General features: G+C 37.5%; 2 protein-coding genes and 1 long non-coding RNA gene across 3 annotated transcripts; 1 reads left to right on the top strand and 2 right to left on the bottom strand.

Moving 5' to 3' along the window:
• Position 1: 1 nt before the first annotated feature.
• Positions 2-4,421, bottom strand: LOC136344217 (L-sorbose 1-dehydrogenase-like). The gene is made up of 9 exons (XM_066291458.1): positions 4,145-4,421; positions 3,838-4,053; positions 2,737-2,846; positions 1,872-2,024; positions 1,284-1,581; positions 1,053-1,200; positions 785-982; positions 404-734; positions 2-288 (listed from the first exon to the last, which is right to left on the bottom strand). Exons 1-9 carry the CDS (start codon positions 4,359-4,361, stop codon positions 76-78), a joined length of 1,884 nt encoding a protein of 627 aa, XP_066147555.1. The 5' UTR covers positions 4,362-4,421; the 3' UTR covers positions 2-75.
• Positions 4,422-8,106: 3,685 nt separating this feature from the next.
• Positions 8,107-19,951, top strand: LOC136344229 (uncharacterized). The gene is made up of 2 exons (XR_010732928.1): positions 8,107-8,221; positions 19,904-19,951. It is a non-coding gene; the product is annotated as an uncharacterized lncRNA (long non-coding RNA).
• Positions 8,463-19,909, bottom strand: LOC136344213 (uncharacterized). The gene is made up of 16 exons (XM_066291446.1): positions 19,546-19,909; positions 18,935-19,304; positions 16,562-16,664; positions 16,183-16,316; positions 15,723-15,867; positions 15,141-15,194; positions 14,957-15,085; positions 13,935-14,078; positions 12,413-12,541; positions 11,684-11,783; positions 11,360-11,556; positions 11,061-11,306; positions 10,777-10,960; positions 10,276-10,540; positions 9,980-10,216; positions 8,463-8,781 (listed from the first exon to the last, which is right to left on the bottom strand). The coding sequence occupies exons 1-16, from the start codon at positions 19,698-19,700 to the stop codon at positions 8,614-8,616; spliced, it is 2,760 nt and encodes a 919-aa protein (XP_066147543.1). The 5' UTR covers positions 19,701-19,909; the 3' UTR covers positions 8,463-8,613.
• Positions 19,952-20,026: the final 75 nt, after the last annotated feature.

Below are 20,026 nucleotides of genomic sequence, written 5' to 3'. Positions count from 1 at the left end.
GTTTGAGAAAACAATGTTTATTTTTGAAATTTCATTACACACTAAGCAATGCAATTGCTCAGCTCCTTAAATTCTCTAAATCAATTGTCCATAATCTTCTTTGATAAAGTCGGATACGCGTTCGCCGATCATGTACGACGACCCGTGCGGATGTCCACTAAGAGCTTCTGGAAAAACACTTGTGTCTGCAACTCTAAGATGCCCAATTCCATGAACCTGCAACCTTGGATTAACTACAGATTTACTGGTATCAGTTCCTATAGAGTTTGTGGCCACCCCATGACATCCCTAAAATGATAGTTGATTTACACATAAAAAGCGATGAAGGTTCGGAGTTTTTGAACAGACATAAAAATCGTCCAAATCTCGAGAATGATAGGAGACTCAACGTAAAACCACTTACTGAAGTTCCCCAATATCTTATGGAGCAGACCAGCCATTCTCTCGAAAACTTTTCTTGTGTACAGTCAGGTACATCAAATATATCCACTGTGGCTTGGAAATTTCGGAAAGTTGACGTGTTAGTTAAAGATAACATTATACGTAGTGTCTCAACCATATTGTCCACATCTTCTTGTTCACCAAACAAGTTCGGATCTATTAACGGTGGGTCTTTAGGATCGTTTGACTGAAGTTTGATAGTTCCACGTGAAACAGGATGGAAAACAGAAAGAGACGCTCCAACATCTGTAGCAGGATTTGCATTCATTTGAGCAGTGTATTCGTCATTGAAACTACAATGGACAAATTTTAAAAAATTCTTGGACTGTGGGGCAATTTTTACTTCCAAAATCGTTGTACAGGCAAGCTGGCGCCAGCAGGGGTAGTAAATAACATTTCCAGGTTTGGCCTGGCATAAGTGCCGTTCTGGCCAAAATCTGACCATGCAACTATTTCACCAACGCTTGTTAGAGGTCTCAGGTTTCTGACGTATCTTTCGATTCCTTCCGTTATTGTGTAATTGTATAACTCACGATTTGTTCTGAACAAAATAAAAATCAATAAATTTCTGCTTCATTTCGACATGGTGCCATCCTGGCATACGAACAAACCTAATAATCATGCCGTTATAGTAGGGATGATCTTGTAAATTTTCACCAACTGGTAAATCAGTCAATACTGGTATGTTTAATGCCTCCAAGTCAGCACTAGGTCCAATGCCCGAATGAAGGAGCAATGGCGCTGAATTCCATGGTCCAGCTGAAAATTAAAGGTAAGGAAGTCCGTCTTCGTTTATATTTTGCGCCTCTATTCAACCGATATACACCGTTTTATGCTCTTACCTGAGACGATTACTTCATATCTTGCATTGGCTACGTATTTAATGCCATTTTTTACAAATTCCACTCCAGTTGCGTTTAATGACGTGCTGGAGATTACTACTTTTGTTACAAAACTGTTTAAACTAATTTCTAAGTTGGTTCTGTTAAGGAATGGTTTTAAGAAAGCGGTTGCAGCACTCACTCGTTCGTTTGGTTTGTAAGCTATCGGCAGCTGACTTACTCCATTAGTAGCGCTCGGTCCGTTAAAGTCTTCGTTGGTATAGTTTAACTCGTGATAAGCCTCAAGTAGGGCTTGAGTCTAGGAAGAAAGGAGAACAGGCCTTACATATATATATATATAGAGAGAGAGAGAGAGAGAGAGAGAAGTGACTGCATTACCTACTAATATTTAGATAAATATACTCAACATTGAGAAATTGTAAAAAATATAACACGGAGATCTTTGCCTTATGAAAAATCTCATCGTTTCTTAGATATCTCGAAAATTTGCTCTATGCAAATAGCCATTAATGTTCCATTTTTTTTTTACTTTTCAGATTTCTAAAGTAGGTGTGGTTAAACGTTAGAAAATTTTATGGCAATACTTACCAATCCGGGGGTTTCTTGATCGATGCTGACTGTTAAATAACCGTCTTCCCCATGATATCCTTCAGCCTTTTGTTTATAAATTGCATTTTCCGACTTTATATAGTAAGGTAAGACTTCTTCGTATGACCATCCAGTGGCATTATAAATGTTAACCTGTAAGATTCCATGATGGGACTTGCTCAAGTAGACCGGTAACACATAAACTTTATTATCGTATCTCGTTCAGTTTGCGAGATAAAGGTATATTTTGGAATAATTTGGAAATTTTTCAACATTTTATCAAAAAATGTTATGAGTTGATATACAGGATGTCCCAAAAATATACCGACCAATCTTAAAGGGTGGTGGGAGACATCAATTTTTTTTCATAAACGTATGAGCTGTTTGAGCAGAACAAAGGCATTATAGTTTTGGTCATTATAATCGCTTTTTGTCCGTGTTACACATTTTTTTATTGATAAATTAACGATAGCTTACAGCAATTGCTCAAAAAGTCCACCATTAGCTGTAAAGCAAAGATTGCACCGTCAGTTTCTTGAACAGCGAACTGTGCGCATTATTTCGTAAAAAACTACATGTCTGCAGCTGGCCATTATTCTTGCAAAGAGGTTTTCCTCATTACGAATGGCCGTTTCGTAGACCAGAGATTTGAGGTAACCCCAAAGGAAAAAATCCAGGGCATTGAGATCAGGAGAACATGCGGGCCAAGCTACAGGACATTGTCTTTCAATCCATTGATGTATGTCAGTAAGTTTTTCTAATGAGAATTTAACATATTATTTTGTTTTGAGGACATATGTTTATTAAAGAAAAAAGTTTGTATTGATGTTCCCTACCACCTTATAAAGTTTGTCTGTATACTTACCCATCGTTCAAAATCTCCTTCGTGACCCCTCAAGTAAAAACCTCCATTAATGGCTGAGCCTCCTCCGATCGCTTTTCCACCACGCTCGGGGCATCTATGGTCTTTGGCGCCTAAAGGAAACAATGGAGATATGTTTTAGCTGTAATGAAAGGCCTTATGGAAATAATGACACTACTATGTATTGGTCCCATAGATGTTAATTTCCATCTAGATAATTATTTATTTAAGTGATGAATCTATAGTCTTTTCAAAAGTAAAGGGACTTTTAGGAAAATTTACAACATATTCCAAAACCATTTCTGAAGGGGACGAACTTCTATGTAACATTAATCCTTAAATATTTTACATGGCACGAAAGGTCAAGTGGCACCTCAAATTAAGTCTTTCAAAATTATATTCCATTATGTATTACGATTCGAAATTTATCCATTAGTTTTTGTGAAAATCAACTATAAATTTCGTAAAAAATACAATGCAAACTCAGTCAAATGGCACGTGAAAAATGAAAAAAGTGGTTTGTTGATAGGAAATTGTATTTTTTTTTTCAATTATGTGCTCATAGACTTTCGTTAAAAAAATTAAAAACTAATAAATAAGTGGAAAAAATCATGCTACGTATGTAACTAAGTATGTGTTGCATTTTTTACGAAATTTACAGCTGTTTTCCTCAAAAACTAACGGATAACTCTAAAATCACATTACAACCTTAAATGTAGTTTTGAAATGCCTTTAATTTGAGGTGTCACATGACCCCTCGTGCCATTTAAAATTGTTGAAAATTCGCCCCCCTCAAAAATTGTTTTGACACGTTTTGGAAATTTTCCGAAAAGGTCGTATTTTCCAGGGTTAAAGGGTGTCAAGTTTTCGTTGCACAACCCTGTGCAGTCTCGTTGAAATCAACAAATGTTTCCTGTTGGGAAAATGTCGAAGATGTAACGTTTCAACGTGAATCGCTTCGTATACCACGCAAAGATACGCGGTTAAACAACGAATAAATACATCCAAATGTTTTGTGCAATAAATAATTTTAAATTGAGAGAAATCAATATAATTGCAGATTTCCTAAATAAAATTGAAAAAATAAAAATATAAAGACCTTACTCCAGCAGCTGTTATTTTGAGGGGTTGTCATATGGCCCCATTCCTGGTCCGACACACCCTGGTATGCATACATTGATAGAAATTTATTGAAATCATTGTCGTCGGATCCTGCTTCTAAAAGAAGAACTTTCCAATCGGTGATTTCAGACAGTCGATTTGCTATTACAGACCCAGCTGGACCCGAACCGATAATTATGAAATCGTAAGTACCATAATCTTAAAATAATAAAAAAACAAAAAAATATTGTTATTTTTCGGAGGTTTAACGTTACTCGGGTGAATGTTTCTTAACATAGGTTTTCCTTACCTATAGTATCGTTGCTGGAGGTCTTTACCAGATCTGCAAAGTCGGATGGGTAGACGTAGTTTAGAGATTTGTTAATGTTTTCTTCTACGTATGAAGCTAATTCCAGATAATTTTCTTCGCTGCCCAATAAATGCACAGTTGGAGCGCTTAAAAGGGCTACTAAGAATACAAAACCGATTTTTAAGTCTTTCATGTTTAAGCTCCAATGACTATACATATAGCGCCTCAGCGAGTCTAACACTTCTTAAATATTGCCGACTCAATTACAAATATGCTTTTTAATGTCTGAATATTGTATTTTATTATCTTTTTATACCGATAACTTTTTACTTTTATTTGCAGTTACAGGGTTGGTCCGCGTAATTAGAGAGCTTCTACCATTATTATGAAAAAAAAAACGAAATCTTTAAACTCAAAAATTGTGGGGTTTGTCACAAATCGACAGGAAATATGACGTAATGCAGCAGCCGAATATTGCAAACTTAAAAAGGGCACGAAGCCGGTAAATTTACAAAGGAACAACCTATATATTTTGTAAAATTTAACTAAACCATCTGCTATTTCAACAACATATACCATATTGACGTTTGGTTTAGTCGCTTTCGTAATAATATTGTAATTTTATTATAATATTATGAGTAGTTCCTGTTTATTAATTCATTATTTTCACCTCGAAAGTAATTAATTTAGAAGCAATATTAACAAATCGAATTTTAATGCCATGGAACCAAGATAAACTTTTTTTTTTTTTTTTTTTTTATAAGTAAATTACGAAAATTCAAAATACACAATTGCCGAATGCGTCCGTTGTTATTTTGAGCACGATTTCTGCAATTTTCACTTTGAGTTCGACAAACCATTACAAATAAACCCAGAACGTTCGTTTAGTGAATCGATACTTCATTGCATCCTTTTTGCTCTTGAGCAACGTTATCGTTGTTCTTGTTATTCAGAAGAGTTATTTCCAAATTTCCTTCTCTGTAATCAGTTTTACACGTGGAATGAGAAAATGCGAGACATAAATAAATAATAATTACTAATGACCTTCGTTTCATTTGTTTATTTATGGCACCCACGGTTTGGAAGAACAATATAATCATGTTCTTCCTGTTGTGTAACAATATGATCATATTGTTTATCCAAAAATCACGTCGTTAAATGGATAAACCAAGTGTCAACATATTACATGTGTTTAAAATTAAAAAGTATAGTCTATTCAAAGTTTATGAAATATACAAGGCGTTTCGTTGCGAATTTGCCGGCTTTGTGTCCTCTTTTTGCTTCGTTGTGTTACGTGACATTTTTCCGCGATTTGGAATGTGTTGCATTTAACATTTTTCTTTTTTTACACCGATGAAAGCAGCAGGCGCTCTCTAAGTATGCAGACCCTGTACACATGTCGTGCACATGGAATTTGACTGCATTTTAGTTTTTTTCAAAATTGCTTTCCACAAGGAGAGGTGGTCAAATTTGTAAAACGCACGTCTACGCACCTTGCAGATAGATATCGTTGAAACGGGCAAAGAAAAAAAAAATCGAAGATATTGTCACGTGACGAAAAGGAAGGGATTCACAATTCGAAGAGATAGCATGGATGTTTTCAAACGTCATAACGACAAATTAAATTGTCAAGCCTAGTGCAGGAAAAAAATCGTGTAAGTTGTTCCTACCCGATTACGTGAGTGTATTTTCAAACGCCAGTAATGATCCAACTTTCAATAATAAACAAAGGGAAAAATGTTTCACAAAAGTTACAACAATATCCAGCAATAAATAGACCAGAAGCAGCCAAAATCAATTTCTTTTTACCGTGCTCGACTTCACTTAAAATGTTTATTCGCTCATTGTTTAATTATGCATTTGCCCTGCCAGATGGCCGATCCCAGACATTTTCGACGTACATACGCTTGACCTCTTATGTTAACCTCCAATCGTTTGAAGATTGTGCCCATTGTGAACTATGACCTATGATCTGAACTATAACCTGAAAACATTTACGCTTTTTTATCGATTTACTCGTCTCTTCCTCTCGTCCAAGACCTACACGTGCACATTTCCCTAGGACCGGGACAGCCACACACTATGTACACGGTGTCTCAAACTCGACGTCCCTATACCTGTTTTATGGGGAGGAACGTGAGAATATTAATCTATGGCTCTCCAATGGGGTTCGATGGCCTCGATTTCGACGCGAAGAAATTCGTTTCGAAAATGTCGGAACGACGAGTTACCACGTCAAAGATGATATTTTTCCTTCACAATTTGTTGTTAACGGAATTATTCCTTGAGTGACATCATTTGAAAGTCGTGAGCAAAAGCCTCTTAAGAATCGTCGTGAAAATAGTTAATTTTACAACAAAATCTACACGAACAGCAACAAATTGATTTTTATAAAACTAAATAATAATAAAAAACACAATAAATATTTAATTTAACATAATTTCAGTGTGACTGGCCCCATTCTGCAAGGCAGATTTGAACTCTCCTCCTAACTTTCGTCTCTGTGCCTCTTCGCACAATTTCTGGAGTCAACTCACTGCAAGCAGTTCTTGTTTTCTCCTTGAAATTCTTCAAATTCCTTGAAGGGCTTTAATATATTTCAATTCTGGGAAATCCCCGCAAGAAACATTAGATGCAGGAATAAATTGAGATTAGTCCGGCACACCTGTTTGGTTTTTTGCGATAATTCCTAAGGCGTTTTTGCCGGTAATTTTTAAACGATGACGCATAAGAAGAAATGTCTTTTACGAAAATTACGTGAAAAAGTATGATCAATGTAACTTTGCCAGAACGTGGGTATGTTTCTGGAGAAAATATCAATGGCATTTTGGAAATGAGCTTCTTCAGGCCGCAAGGAGGTCACACGACCCCACTGCGGGCCTACAGTTAAAATTCTTCTTAATACTTTCTGTTTCCACAAAAGTGCGTGCAGGGACGACGAGTTTACGACCCCCTGTATGTTCATAATATACGTATGTATACAGTCACTCAAAAAAGTATCCGTACAGCCGAAAAAAAGTTCTGTAAACCGTAACTTTTGACTGATTTTGTTCAAATTTTGTATAATAAAAATTCAAACCGAAACTCAATTCGCGTTATTGAGCAATTGTTGAAAATTTAACTTTTAGAGTGCTTTCCAGCGTTTAAAAAAAACTCTGTTTTGAAAACTTCTTGTGGGGTGGAAATTTTTCAATGTGGTTTTAACATTCTTGTAGAGGGGATTTTCCTTCATATATCCTGAAAATTTGATCAAAATCGAACAACAAATAAGGGAGTTGCAGCTTTTTAAAGTCGTCAAAGAGTGACGATTTTCGCGCAAAATGACGAAACTTTGACATTTTTGACGACTTTAAAAAGCTGCAACTCCCTTATTTGTTGTTCGATTTTGATCAAATTTTCAGGATATATGAAGGAAAATCCCCTCTACAAGAATGTTAAAACCACATTGAAAAATTTCCACCCCACAAGAAGTTTTCAAAACAGAGTTTTTTTTAAACGCTGGAAAGCACTCTAAAAGTTAAATTTTCAACAATTGCTCAATAACGCGAATTGAGTTTCGGTTTGAATTTTTATTATACAAAATTTGAACAAAATCAGTCAAAAGTTACGGTTTACAGAACTTTTTTTCGGCTGTACGGATACTTTTTTGAGTGACTGTATTCACGATCCATTTGTTACATCAGGGCGCGGACATGCTGACATTCATCCTGCGATTTTTTGAGTAAAATAATAATCTAAAACGAAAATTAACATTTAACTCAGATACATGAAAGGCGAACGTCAAAATATGTAGTACGTGGATGTATATAAATTGTTCGTTTTTTCCTCTACTCTGTGTGGGAAAAAGGCCCCTTGGACAGCAGCAGCAGGTAGTATTGCTGCAGCTGTGCCTTAAAAAAACACGTCCTTTTTAAGCTGTTAATTGCCGTTGTTGGATTTATTCCAGGAATGTGAATGCCGTGTTGATCCTGGACGCTCCAATCGGGTTCCCGAAGACTTCGAAAAATTTTAGGAGCTTTTAGGGTTTGTACGGCGACGTAGGACGCACCGGGACGACTAATTCGAACTATTTCTGAGGTAATTGTTTTGTACGATTTTATTAGATGTTAAGAAAAATAATAGCAGATCAATCGACTTCGTCGGGCTATAATGGGGCTGAATTTATGCATACGTTTATACAGAGGTGAGCAAATTTCTTCGTCCAAATTAAACACGCCCTTTTGCGAAGTACAGCTTAACGACGTCACTGAAACATAAATAAAAATGACGATATGAACAGCCAGTTTAAACAGTAAAACTGAGGCAGAAAAATGCAGCATTACGTAGTATTTATGTATTACAAATGTTTATGGCATACAAAGTAAACAAATTGTACCTAGATACATACACATGATGCAAGACAAGTATTATGTATGTTATCGTTACTTCTATCTACCTACACGTGTACGAAGTAAGTTCGGTAGTTGACTTTAATTAATTTTGTTAAACACTTCATAGCCAGTTTGTTTGGCAGCCACGGGTTTTTCAGAAAAATCTAACTGCTTTTCATCCCCCAGCGTCTGATTATAGTTGTAGCCAATGTCGTGTGACCTGACCGGATACGTCAACTGGTTTCCTTTATCCCATGAATATAATTCCTATAATAACTCATTTCAATGGCATAATCGTTCAGTACAAGCAATAGCAACGCATTTCGTGTAATTCCTCGTGTCATTTCGTGAAAAAAAGTCCATAAGAACGTACTTACATCGATAACCGCATTGTTACAGGATTTTTTCAAAAATTCATTCTATTTACTTCGAATTTGGCGTACAGCTCTTTTAAATGCGTTCGTTACGCTATCGTTAATGCATATTTCTAAAGCTGTTTTTATTCGTAAATTATTCGCGTACATATGGTTTTTCCACGTTTCATTTCAGCCGGCCTCCTACCCCCTCCCTCACCACCACCACCCCCCGTCCCCCCCTAATTTGAACTTTGCTTCGCAAAGCGACCGGAGGAATCACACTTATATGTGCAGCGCAATATTCACTAATATCACACAGAGTGTTCATTCAACATCCCCTCGGAGACCTATGAGTTTATTTGTAATTTCATTAGAAACATCAATTATGGGAAGGTATACAAAGCTAGTTATGGCAAATTGTAAAATTAGCAATGGACCTACAAGGTGTCCCAAAAAAGGGGCGTCATAAAGTGTCATTCTGTTAAGCGAGACCTCCTACATTTTTTCCCATATCGTCCTGCGTCGGTTCTAAGATTTTTTTCCACAGGAATGCAGCGACTCAGCGACCGGGGAAGAGGTGAAAATTGAAATTTTTATTGTAAACGCCCTGTGTGCGTTTTTGGCTAAATAAGTAGTCCTGCCCGTTAAAGAGGTCTTACATGAGAATCCATCCTGAAATTAGCAAAATCTGACTTAAACTGCCTGCGACATAAATGTTTTCGCGGGACGCTACAAAAGCCCAAAATTTATCCCAAAACGACATAGCGGCGAGTCACTGCATCTCAGAATTAAAAAAAAAGTAGGAACTAGCTCCAAAGAGCATTCTACCACTTGCGAAAGTGCAGGTGGTCCCATGTAAAAAAGGACATTTTACGACGCCCCACCTTTTGGGGACACTCTCTAGGGTTGTTTTGCGTTAGCTTCAAAGTTCACCTTCGTTGGCCTCATATACGTCCTCATAATTGACTTTTTTCTGAAAACAAACTCTTAGGGACCCAGGAGGCTGCTGAATGGACACCCTGTATACTGCTTAAGTTATCTTTAGTGATAATTTGGATTGTCAAAGGAATGTCACGCCGACGAAGAGTCGTTAATAAGGTTTTACACACCTTAGTTTTATGGTTGTAACTGAGCATAGTTGTTTTCCTGAATGGATTGGCAAATTGCAGATTTACATCTAGCAGAACGTTCTTGTAGAGATCTAGCGCAAATCGAATTTTACTGGTTCTGTCATAAACGCTATCTACCGCGTAAAGGACGCCGCAAACTATAAACATTTCTCCCACCTTGTGGTGGTCCAAACTGATATTCCAGGTGTACTGAGGAGTCATTTTATCTATGTCCACCTGGTAAGAAAGATTACAATTACTCGCCGCACCCCGTATCCTGTAAAATGCGTTCCAACCTTCATAACTGCAGTGTTATTGGAATCGGGAACTGCGAAAATGAGCCACAATCCATTTTCGTCCACGCAGAAGTCCACGTAGTTGTATTGACCAGAATAAAGCTTGGAGGTACGTTCCATGGCTCCAGGAAGATCCAGAGATTTTGTGTTTTTGGTCGCCAAGTTATAACGTAAAATTCGTTTAGTTCCGTTCACGTTATAGAAAAACGAACCGTTAAAAACGACGTGGGAGTTGCCGCTGAACGGGTGATCCAGTCTGTATACGCTACAATGTATGTATGTGTACATTTCTCCAGATATCAAAGGTTACAGGTAAACTCAATAAACCAAACGATGAGTTCCCGAGATATGTTTTTTGAACTATCTTTTTCATTTGTGAACATTTACATGGTCGAGCTTTATGGAAAAAATCCAGTTGATGACGGTTGACAAAATTCGAAACGTCGACACCCATTGGTATCGATAATCTAGTTTTATCTGCTGGATCATTTTCATACGTACTTCGCTGGATGGTTCCCCCTGAAAGCAGTTTTATTTCGATATTCGATCAGTTCATTCGAACTGCTCTCGTTGGTAGCCCAAATGTACGAACGAGCGTCCGTATGTGCGTCTGTCATCCAGCAACCATACGTATAGTCGGAAAATCTATTGTAAACGGGTTTACCTACGGCATACAGCACACAATCTAAAAAATAACTATTTAATCATTCTTTTAAACGTTGGACCCTCCTCATGTGGTGGGTAGGTGTCTGGGTGGGTGAGACTTTCTTTTAAGTTATGCGAACCTGTGGCTCTGGTAAGGTTCACGATGGAATACTTGATGTTTCCGTAGGGCCTCACTTCCCATCTGGTGATTAAATCGATCAGTGATACTCCGCTCGGACTACATTTAATTTCCTTGATATCACATTCAGGACAGGGCACTTGAGGTTCGCAAAGATCTTCCAGGGCTACCTTTTCCGGCGGTTGAACTCCAAAAAGTGTTGGTTTAAACGGAGTTCGGAAGTTGTGAGTTTCGCTTGGATCTATATCTGTGGGCAACATTAATCCGTTAAATTTGTTCATTTTGACAGTTAATACGTACCGAAAAGTTTAAATTCTCCTATTGTCATTTGCAACTCGTTTTTACTAATGCAATGATAGAGATATTGCTTATCAATGTGCGTTACTCGCGATATATTTAACTGCATTCGGGATTTATATCCGTATTTCACTTTGGAATTATCTACCCTGAACTTGTCACCGTTGGTTAATGGTAGTCCGTCTGAGCGTTCCCAGTATCTGGAAATGTGAAAAATTTTGACTGACTTCAAATCAACGAAATCCACAACCGTCGAAACGACATGGATAAGTACCTGAAACACACGGTACAATAATAATCGCAGAATTCGAAAATGAAGCAGTTTACCTGACCGACTCAGGAAATGCCTCGGTGTCACATTCGAGGACTGCTGTGGAACCATTAGCGACACCGACCATCTGGTTTTGGATACTTATTAAGGGGGGGACTGTAAAGCAGACAACAGAGTAAAAATTCCGGCGAAACGTTTAAGGACAACGACAAGAGGCAGATTTGCGGGAATGTGCGTTAAATCGATCATAGATATTTCGATTTTAATGCACAGCATTTTAATACCTTCCAAGCAGAGAAAGGGTAAGAAGTCGGTCAAATCAGACAAAGATATATGGCTGGAATGCGTTAATATCAACGTTATAATGACGCGCGCCGTTAACGAACGGAAGACAACGCTTTTTTTCTAATCGAACTGACCGAATTCGTCACATTTACTGTTTTAGATGTAGCGCTGCGTGGCATTTGAAACCTCCTGTATAATTGAAATGATTGTTGAAAAAGCTGCGCTCAAAAATGAAGCTTTTCGGGGTAAAGGGCTTTTTGTCAAATTGGTTTAATTCAAAAATGTAATTCAACCAATTTCCTCGAATACTAATTAGTAATTAGCAATTTAATTCCGTGACGTAATTAGCAGGAGTCGGTCACTGCGATTCGGTGACATTTTTAGCGTGGTTACGTGAACTCCGTTGGACTCTTCTCTCTGAGGTAAAGACCGTCATAAACAAACCTTGTTATCACTTACCGTTAGTTGTTGTTACTAAAAATCTACGTCCCGATACTCACAATAAACTTCAAGATTGAACGTGTGATTAGCTGCTGGAGGGATCCCATTGTCGGCGATGCAGAGATATTTTCCCATATGATCCCTGTTTACCCGAGTTATATTCAGAACTGCTCCCGAGACCTGAGCGTCTGCAAAAAGTGATAAAGGGCGCATTAGTCGGATTAATTTTGTTCTTTTTAATTAAAATTTCAATTAATTCTAATTAGATGTTAAATCCTGTATGGATGTGGTTGTTTTCATAAGTTTTTCCACGGCGCTAAGAGCAATTATAATTTTTTTTTTTTAGCGAAGCACTGCAGGTCGGACCGTAGAAAGAAATGGACGTTTCGCACTGTTTTCCTTCTGTACCATTTTTCTCAGCAATTTCTTAGCTAGGACATTTGAATGAAATTTTCGACCTGACCCCCCCTCCCCCCCTCCCCACTCCGATTCACAAATCACTTTGGGATACGAAGCTACTCAATTACCTGTGCAACTGGCTCAGTTCTAAAAGAAAAACAACAGGCCTTAATCATGAAAATGACACGCGTGTTAGAGTTGAAACTCCCATAAACAGACTAGGTCATTAACGAGAACGATCGAGGACTCTCGTTAAGGACTGCGAGACTTAATCAGTTTAGGGTCTTTGCCGTTATACGGTTTTTTTTTTATTTCGGTTGTTCCCTCGTGTCCGGCAGTTTGATTTTTCTCTCATCATGTGGTGACCGTAGGGGTGCTATCGATTAGTGCGAGCCAGTTTGATTGATCTAGATTTGCCCTTCCACATAAGGCCCGATTGTCGTTGAAACTCGGTCCCGCTGAACCAGAACCTTCAGATTAATTTCATCCGGGCCATTCGGTAACGACGCTGCTGTTCCTACGGAACGGTTCTGGTTCGGATTGATCGACTTCCATGTGGCATAGAGTTTCACATAATACGAACGTAAAACGAGAAAACTACACGTTTGTTTGCATTCATCATCGGTTTAATATTCTCCAAAAGGAACGATTGATGGTATTAAAAAACTTTAAACGGCTTCACTCGAAAGCAATTAGTATTATTAGAGTTTGAAATATCACCCCCTGGGAATTGAAACCTATTCGGGATATCGGGAACTCTCTCAAGTAGCGAGTCAAGGCGAAACTTAATTAAATTAAAACACTTGGGGACGAATTTTCTAATTTCTTAAAATTATTTGCAAAGCAATAGAGGCCATGGAAATTTGCCTGATATTGTTCGCCGGTATATGGTAAATGGGAACGCGAAGATGAAAGAATACACGAAAGTCCCGTGACCTATACCGATTTGTAGATTACTTAATTAAACAAAAAAAAAAAAAAAAAAAAGGTGAATTTTATCATGCAACGTGGTCGATGAAGGACGACTTTCCGTAGGATGACCACTTTAAATTGATTCAATAATGTCGATAACAAATCCATACCTACTCCATTTAATTTCAGACAAGCAATTGCGTAAACTAGCCCTGAAGGTCCCTTTTAACTGAGTCCAAGTTACGAAACTAATAATTGAGCGGTTATTACCTTGCCACGCTCCCCTGTTAATTGGTCTGTTGTCGAGTTTTTGCCACGTGATCCTGGGGGTGGGAGTACCTGTGGCTGAACATTGTAACCGCACGTTCTCCCCTTCGTGAACCACGATCGGCCCCATTTCACCCATGTGCGACCCTAAAACGCATTTAATGTTACCGAAATCATTGCTATACACATAGATACTACGAAGCATTCGAGTTCATGGTAATTATGGGCAAGATTTGTGGTAATGAAAAAAATCTGGAGACAAAAAAGCGGGGAGCGAATTCAAATATGAGAAATTATAAAAATTAAACTAAAATAAATTATATAGAATAAAAAAAATTCAAACTCCAACGTGGCGCGTCTCGCCCAACGGTGTTGGTACCATTGGGATACCATTGGGACCGTTCGCGGAACGGATCAGTCACAATAGGAGTTACCTAGTTAATTAATTCTGATAAATAAAATTATATTTGAGTCTTATCACAAGAAAGCGCGATTTGAGCTCAAACAGAAATTTTTGTTAAATAGTCAAATTGCACTATTAACAACTTGACGACGCAGACTGAGCAGGGTAGAGATATCTCTGTTTATTTTTATTGATCAAGCACCGAACATGAACATGATATCGTAAGTTTTGTATTATTCATGAACTTTCATTTTAACAATCCCACTCCAAGTCTTTCGAGTTTCTGCAGGAGATGTAGAACTACGACGTGTGAGTCATATGATACATTTTTATTAACATTTCATTCAACAAATAGCAATAAATTGTTAAAATCTCTTTTGCGTGCAATAAGTTCATTAGATAAGAAAGAAACCACAATTATGTTATAGTAAAAACCATAAATAATGCTTAATTAATTAGGAATATTAATAAGGTTTTTAAAAATTGATAAACCTCCATGTTACTATTTAGAAAAATTTCGAAACGTTGAAAATGCACTGACAATTGGAAAATTCTCGTATTCAAAAAAAAACTTCAAAAATTGGAAAATTTCTCGAGTATAAGTTCAAAGTGAGGAATTTACCTGCAATAGATGGGGGTATCAACAGTTCGCTAACATTTTTGTTGCCTAACTTGTAGGCCGTGACTCCTGGCATTCCGGGTGTGCCGTTTGTGCCGGGTTTTCCAGGCTTCCCCCGCGGACCAGCTATTCCTGCAGGCAAACCCAAACACTTCATAACTCCTCAGAAAGTTACTGGGACGTTTACCTCGTTGTCCCGGTGGCCCTTGAATACCTGGCAGACCTGGTTCCCCTTTCTGACCTTTAATTTAAACATTTACGTTTTTCGCTTACTGCACCGTGTATACAGGGTGACAGTTTCTAGAGCTCGATCGTGAGAATCTCGGTGATTATAAAACATACGAGGTCCCTGCAAAAAGGGCTAACGTTGTTCCGTATTAAATTCAAGAATGCGCAATTTTAAAATTTCAAAGATTTCGATGGTTTTGGGCGGTATTTACAAAAACTGGAAAAAACTTTTCCCCAAGAGATCAAATTTTTATTTGTTAATAGTAAATTCTTGAAATTTATCCAATTTTCCAATTTTATCGATCTTCACATTTTCTGTGGTTCCCGAGGTTCCACAGACGGTTCCAAAAACGCACACCCTGTATATATTTGCAATTTTTAGCATATTTCAGATTCGTTTTTCTTCTCGTAGTTTTCAGTGATAGCTATAGTGAATGCGCTTAGGCGAGCGGTCCCTGTAGGAAATGAATTCTTTATTTATGATTCATTTATGGAAGTTTTTATCAATCCGAAAGACTATTCGTTTTCAAACAAAACTTGCCATTAATTCCATGTTTTCCATCCCTTCCTGATGAACCATCCTTGCCTGGGATGCCGTCGTATCCATTCCTTCCTGGCATACCATCTAAGCCCGGCGTCCCCGGAATACCAATTCTGCCGTCGAGGCCCGGTCTGCCCTGTTCCCCCTTAAATACGATTCAGTGAAAATAACTTATTGAAACTTTACCTAAACAATGCAAAAAGCTATGTATAAAGGATTTGCCATTGTCATTGTCTTTGCCGGATATCGTCGTTACTTGTTATTGAAAATAGAAAGATGCAGTTTTAACGAACGTTTCGCTACTTTTCTATCATTTTTATAATCATTATATTTTCATCAAAGAATATTTCTTATTACGGATAGTCCGGATCTGCGATGCAATCCTAAACTATATTTCGCAAAAAATCAATCTTTTGTTGATTATTTCTTATTTTTGTACATTTTCTCAATAAGTGTGTACCTTTTCTCCCGGAAAACCCGGCATGCCTGGAATGCCAGGCAATCCAGACTCTCCTTTCACTCCAGGCAAACCCGCCTTGCCAGGAGGCCCAATTGGGCCAGGATCGCCTTTACTGCCTGTTGGACCAACGCCTCCTAAATAATGTTCTTACTTAATATGTTTTGTATCTAAACATATGCATGCACAGGGCGTCTCAATATCAGCGTGAAACGTGGTATTCGGTGTTTTAGTGCCGAATTCTGAATTTTTACCAACCTTCTAAGTTAATCGGAAACTTTAGCATATCTGCAGCGTAAATCATTTATAATTTCATTTTATGTACGCTATTTTCGGACGCCCTGTATAACGGTGAAATAACAAATTTGATATATTCAAATACCTTCAATTCCGGGAAAACCGGGTTCACCTCTTTCGCCCTTCGGACCCGGTACTTGTACGCAGAATTCTTTAATCTTTTGGCAGATGCCAAATAGCTGATTTTCCTGCAGAATTTTGGTCAATTTACGTGAATTCTGCAGCGCAGTGCAACAATTTTTTTCTCAAAAATCCATACCGTCACGAAAGGAAATTAAATTAAAAATTTCCCTTTACTTATTTAAATGGCGTAGTACCTAAGGGCGTTCCGACATTTAAGGAGCAAATTCTCTGTATTGTTCTACGGAGAAATTATTATATAAACGTATATCTTAAAATGAGTCGTTTCCGAAATACAGGGTGTTGAATATTAAGAAAAATAAACTGTTTCTCTTAGTATTTTATTGAAACTTAGTATATCTACAGATTAGTCCAGAGAGTACATTTACGTTCTATTGAAAGAAAAATGCTGTAATCACAGACGTGCGTAAGGGCTACCATGTTAATTCTTAAAGGGGAATGGGAGGTACGCTCCCGGTATTTACTAAATTTGAAAAAAAAATTAAATAACCCATTCAAACTGCATGGAAAATGTCTCGTGTGTCTTTTCGATACGTTAAGTCGTTTTAGAAAAAAAAAATTCCCTAAAAATCCATGCTGAAAATGAGAGCAAATTTGTTAAATAGAGAAATTTTGCCATGTAAATCAAATCAGTGTTGTTTTTAGTCGTGTCCCGCGATTTGAACTGCTTTTCATCTACACTTTTTACCTCGGAAACGACTCATTTCAGGACACACGTTTATATAATATTTCCGTCTTAAAACAATCCATAAAATCCGCTCCGTAAATATCGGAACGCCCTCAGGGATCGCCCTGTAAAAAAGGTTATATGTATCTTGAAGAAGATTAAGTGAAACTGAGGGTCACGTTGCCATTTGGGGAAGGTATAGTCAGGTAAGGTTAATTAATTAATCGACCCCAAAAGGCACCGGAAAACAATGTAAACAAAGTTTTCGAATTTCCTTTGGTGATGATTTTTAGAAAGCACTCGAAGTGCGAAAATTGAGTTAAGGGATTTTGCTCTATTCTTTGAATTATCGTCGAAGTTCATTGCATCTACTTATAATTCCACCCAAACGCATCAAGTTTCACTAAATTTAATTATTAAATTTTTTTTTTAATTCGATTATATCAAAAATTACAAGGTGCCTCCGTTATTTAAAAAATCATAACTCACGGGCACTTCCAGTCGCACCGAAAACATTCAAAATGGCGGTAGCAAGAAAATAAGTAAGCTAAATTGCATGCATTTAGCTAAATTAACAACATCGTCATGGTGTATCAATTTTTCTCTATCATCCGGTATGCCACATCCATACCTATTATAAGTATCTATTCACTTTTACACTCGCACATGCGAATGGACCCTTAAGACGGCAATACGTCTTCTCCATTCAAAATGTAAGTTGAAAACGAGGAACAATTTGTTCTGTTGGCAGGAAAAATTATTCCTCATTTTTATTGCATAAAGGACTCTGGGGCAGAATGATATTATTCTTGGAAGAAATATTAATTTAAAAGATTTAAACAATTTACAAATATGTCCCAGACAATCCTGGAGAGGGCTTTAAATATCTTACTCCAACTTTAAGGTTGAATCTTAGCAAGAACTATGTTAAGTAGGCAGACGAATGTTTATTTTACGTGACTTAAGTGTTTTCATCTAAAAGCTCTAGCCATTGAATAACCTCATGGCGCACGATGTTAAAAATATTTTTATTTTATGTGGGAGGCGCGAGCACTGCTGATTTTAGCGCTGGAGAATGGTAGAAACTGGAAAAACGAACGACCTGAAACGTGTGTCGAATTTTTTGTCACCCGCGAGTGAACCAGGACACCCTGTATTTTTTGATATTGTAAACGATTCGAGCTATTTTCTATAAATCACGCCATGGCCCCGTATATCTTCGAGGGGCTTTGGGATAATTGCTCGCCCACTCATCTAACTTTTTTAACCAAATCCCTGTAAAACATTTTAGCGTGTGCGAGATAATTCCCAGATGTTTGTTAATTGACGATCTTAATTTAACCTAATTAGCTATGTATATAAACTTGAGTAAATATATATATATATATATAGACTTTTAAATCATTAAACGTTAATAAAAAGCACTTCAGCACTGAATAAGTTAAATATGCAACTTTATTCATTATCGTTATCACATGCCGTTGTTTTTGTTTCTGACTTGAAACGATAAATAGCGCACTGTGCAACCAGTGCGGAAAATAGTACTTTTTACACGAGCAAAATAGTTTTCCGTCACGAGCTGAAGTTGAGGAACTAAATTACTGTTGTTCGTAATTTTCAAAAAAAACTTATTTTGAAGATGTTCCTTACTTGAATCTTACTGGTACTCGTAAGCCACACCCATTTACTGTTATCATCAGCTTCTCCCCCTTTCAAGCTTCGTCTCCTATTGGAATCAGTCTCATGTGTCAAAGGTTCTCTAGTCTGGAAAAATTGAACTTGAGATTCTTCGGAAAGAAAATTGTACTCTCTGGATTTATCCGTGCTGCGTTTCGCCCTGCTATTGATACTCGTTGATATGACGTCGCCTGTAGGTGATGCATGTTGGTCGGATTTTGGCAAACGGCTCAACATTTTGACGACGTCTTCCCGGAACGTTTCCGTGCGCACCTCATCTTGGAAATTACGGCGAAAGTCGCTTTTAGTGAGATAGTTGTCGCGAACATCGGAGATTATTAATCTAGATCAGAAAGTGTATTTCAAAGGACCGATGAGTTTGAAAATAGATTTTTCTCGCAGGGAAAAAATTGCAAACGTCCGAATTTGGACTTAAGGCCGGTTTCGCCGTGCCCTGTGGGTAGCCAGCGAATGCCCGCATGTTGTGGGAATTTACAGTAATTATGTTGAAGAATTTTTGTTTAAAAAAAAATTCCATAAAAATTTAAAAAAGATGCCGATAATTGTTATTTGAAACGTCTTACCTGTACACGTAATGGGCCAAAAATATTTCTGTAAGGAAAATAAGGAATACGCAACAAATAATTCGCACAGTATAACCGGGATTAACCTGATCGCGTAATGAAACTTTAAAGTCTCCAGGCACAATTTTGTTGTCTCTTGTCTGTGACGCGGACATATTTCTATGCCCTTTTTAGCACCAATGTATGGAAGTGTCTACTCCTTATTAAGTAGTTTATAAATAATTTGTCAAACTGTCTGAAATAATTGTTGTTGATCATTCATATCATCAATTGAAATCCATAAAGTTGATATACTAAAAGATACGGCATTAATTCACTATTCAAGGTTGATACTTCAACATCGTCATCTTTTCTTTAGGGAATAATCACGCGCGTTTTCACAAGACGACGACGACGACGACGACGACGACGACGACGACGAACAAAACTACGAGAGAAAAAGAAAGGATCTTATCTTGTCCTGCCTGTCCTGGAGGAGCGG

This window comes from Euwallacea fornicatus, chromosome 16 (assembly GCF_040115645.1).
Source record: "Euwallacea fornicatus isolate EFF26 chromosome 16, ASM4011564v1, whole genome shotgun sequence".
Lineage (NCBI taxonomy): Eukaryota > Metazoa > Arthropoda > Insecta > Coleoptera > Curculionidae > Euwallacea > Euwallacea fornicatus.
The sequence above is the reverse complement of the archived record's forward strand: the minus strand, read 5'-3'. Positions and strand labels throughout refer to the sequence as shown.

What these genes read in the sequence shown, in the direction of transcription:
- LOC136344217 (XM_066291458.1), bottom strand. Translation starts at nt 4,361, where the DNA reads ATGTATAGTCATTGGAGCTTAAACATGAAAGACTTAAAAATCGGTTTT. An exon ending in TCAAAATAACAGCTGCTGGA is followed by an intron (nt 2,847 to 3,837) that starts GTAAGGTCTTTA and finishes TGTTTCCTTTAG; the next exon opens with GCGCCAAAGACCATAGATGC. An exon ending in AAGGAGATTTTGAACGATGG is followed by an intron (nt 2,025 to 2,736) that starts GTAAGTATACAG and finishes GGAATCTTACAG; the next exon opens with GTTAACATTTATAATGCCAC.
- LOC136344213 (XM_066291446.1), bottom strand. Translation starts at nt 19,700, where the DNA reads ATGTCCGCGTCACAGACAAGAGACAACAAAATTGTGCCTGGAGACTTT. An exon ending in GCATTTCCTGAGTCGGTCAG is followed by an intron (nt 11,557 to 11,683) that starts GTAAACTGCTTC and finishes TCACATTTCCAG; the next exon opens with ATACTGGGAACGCTCAGACG. An exon ending in GTTACAACCATAAAACTAAG is followed by an intron (nt 8,782 to 9,979) that starts GTGTGTAAAACC and finishes GAGTTATTATAG; the next exon opens with GAATTATATTCATGGGATAA.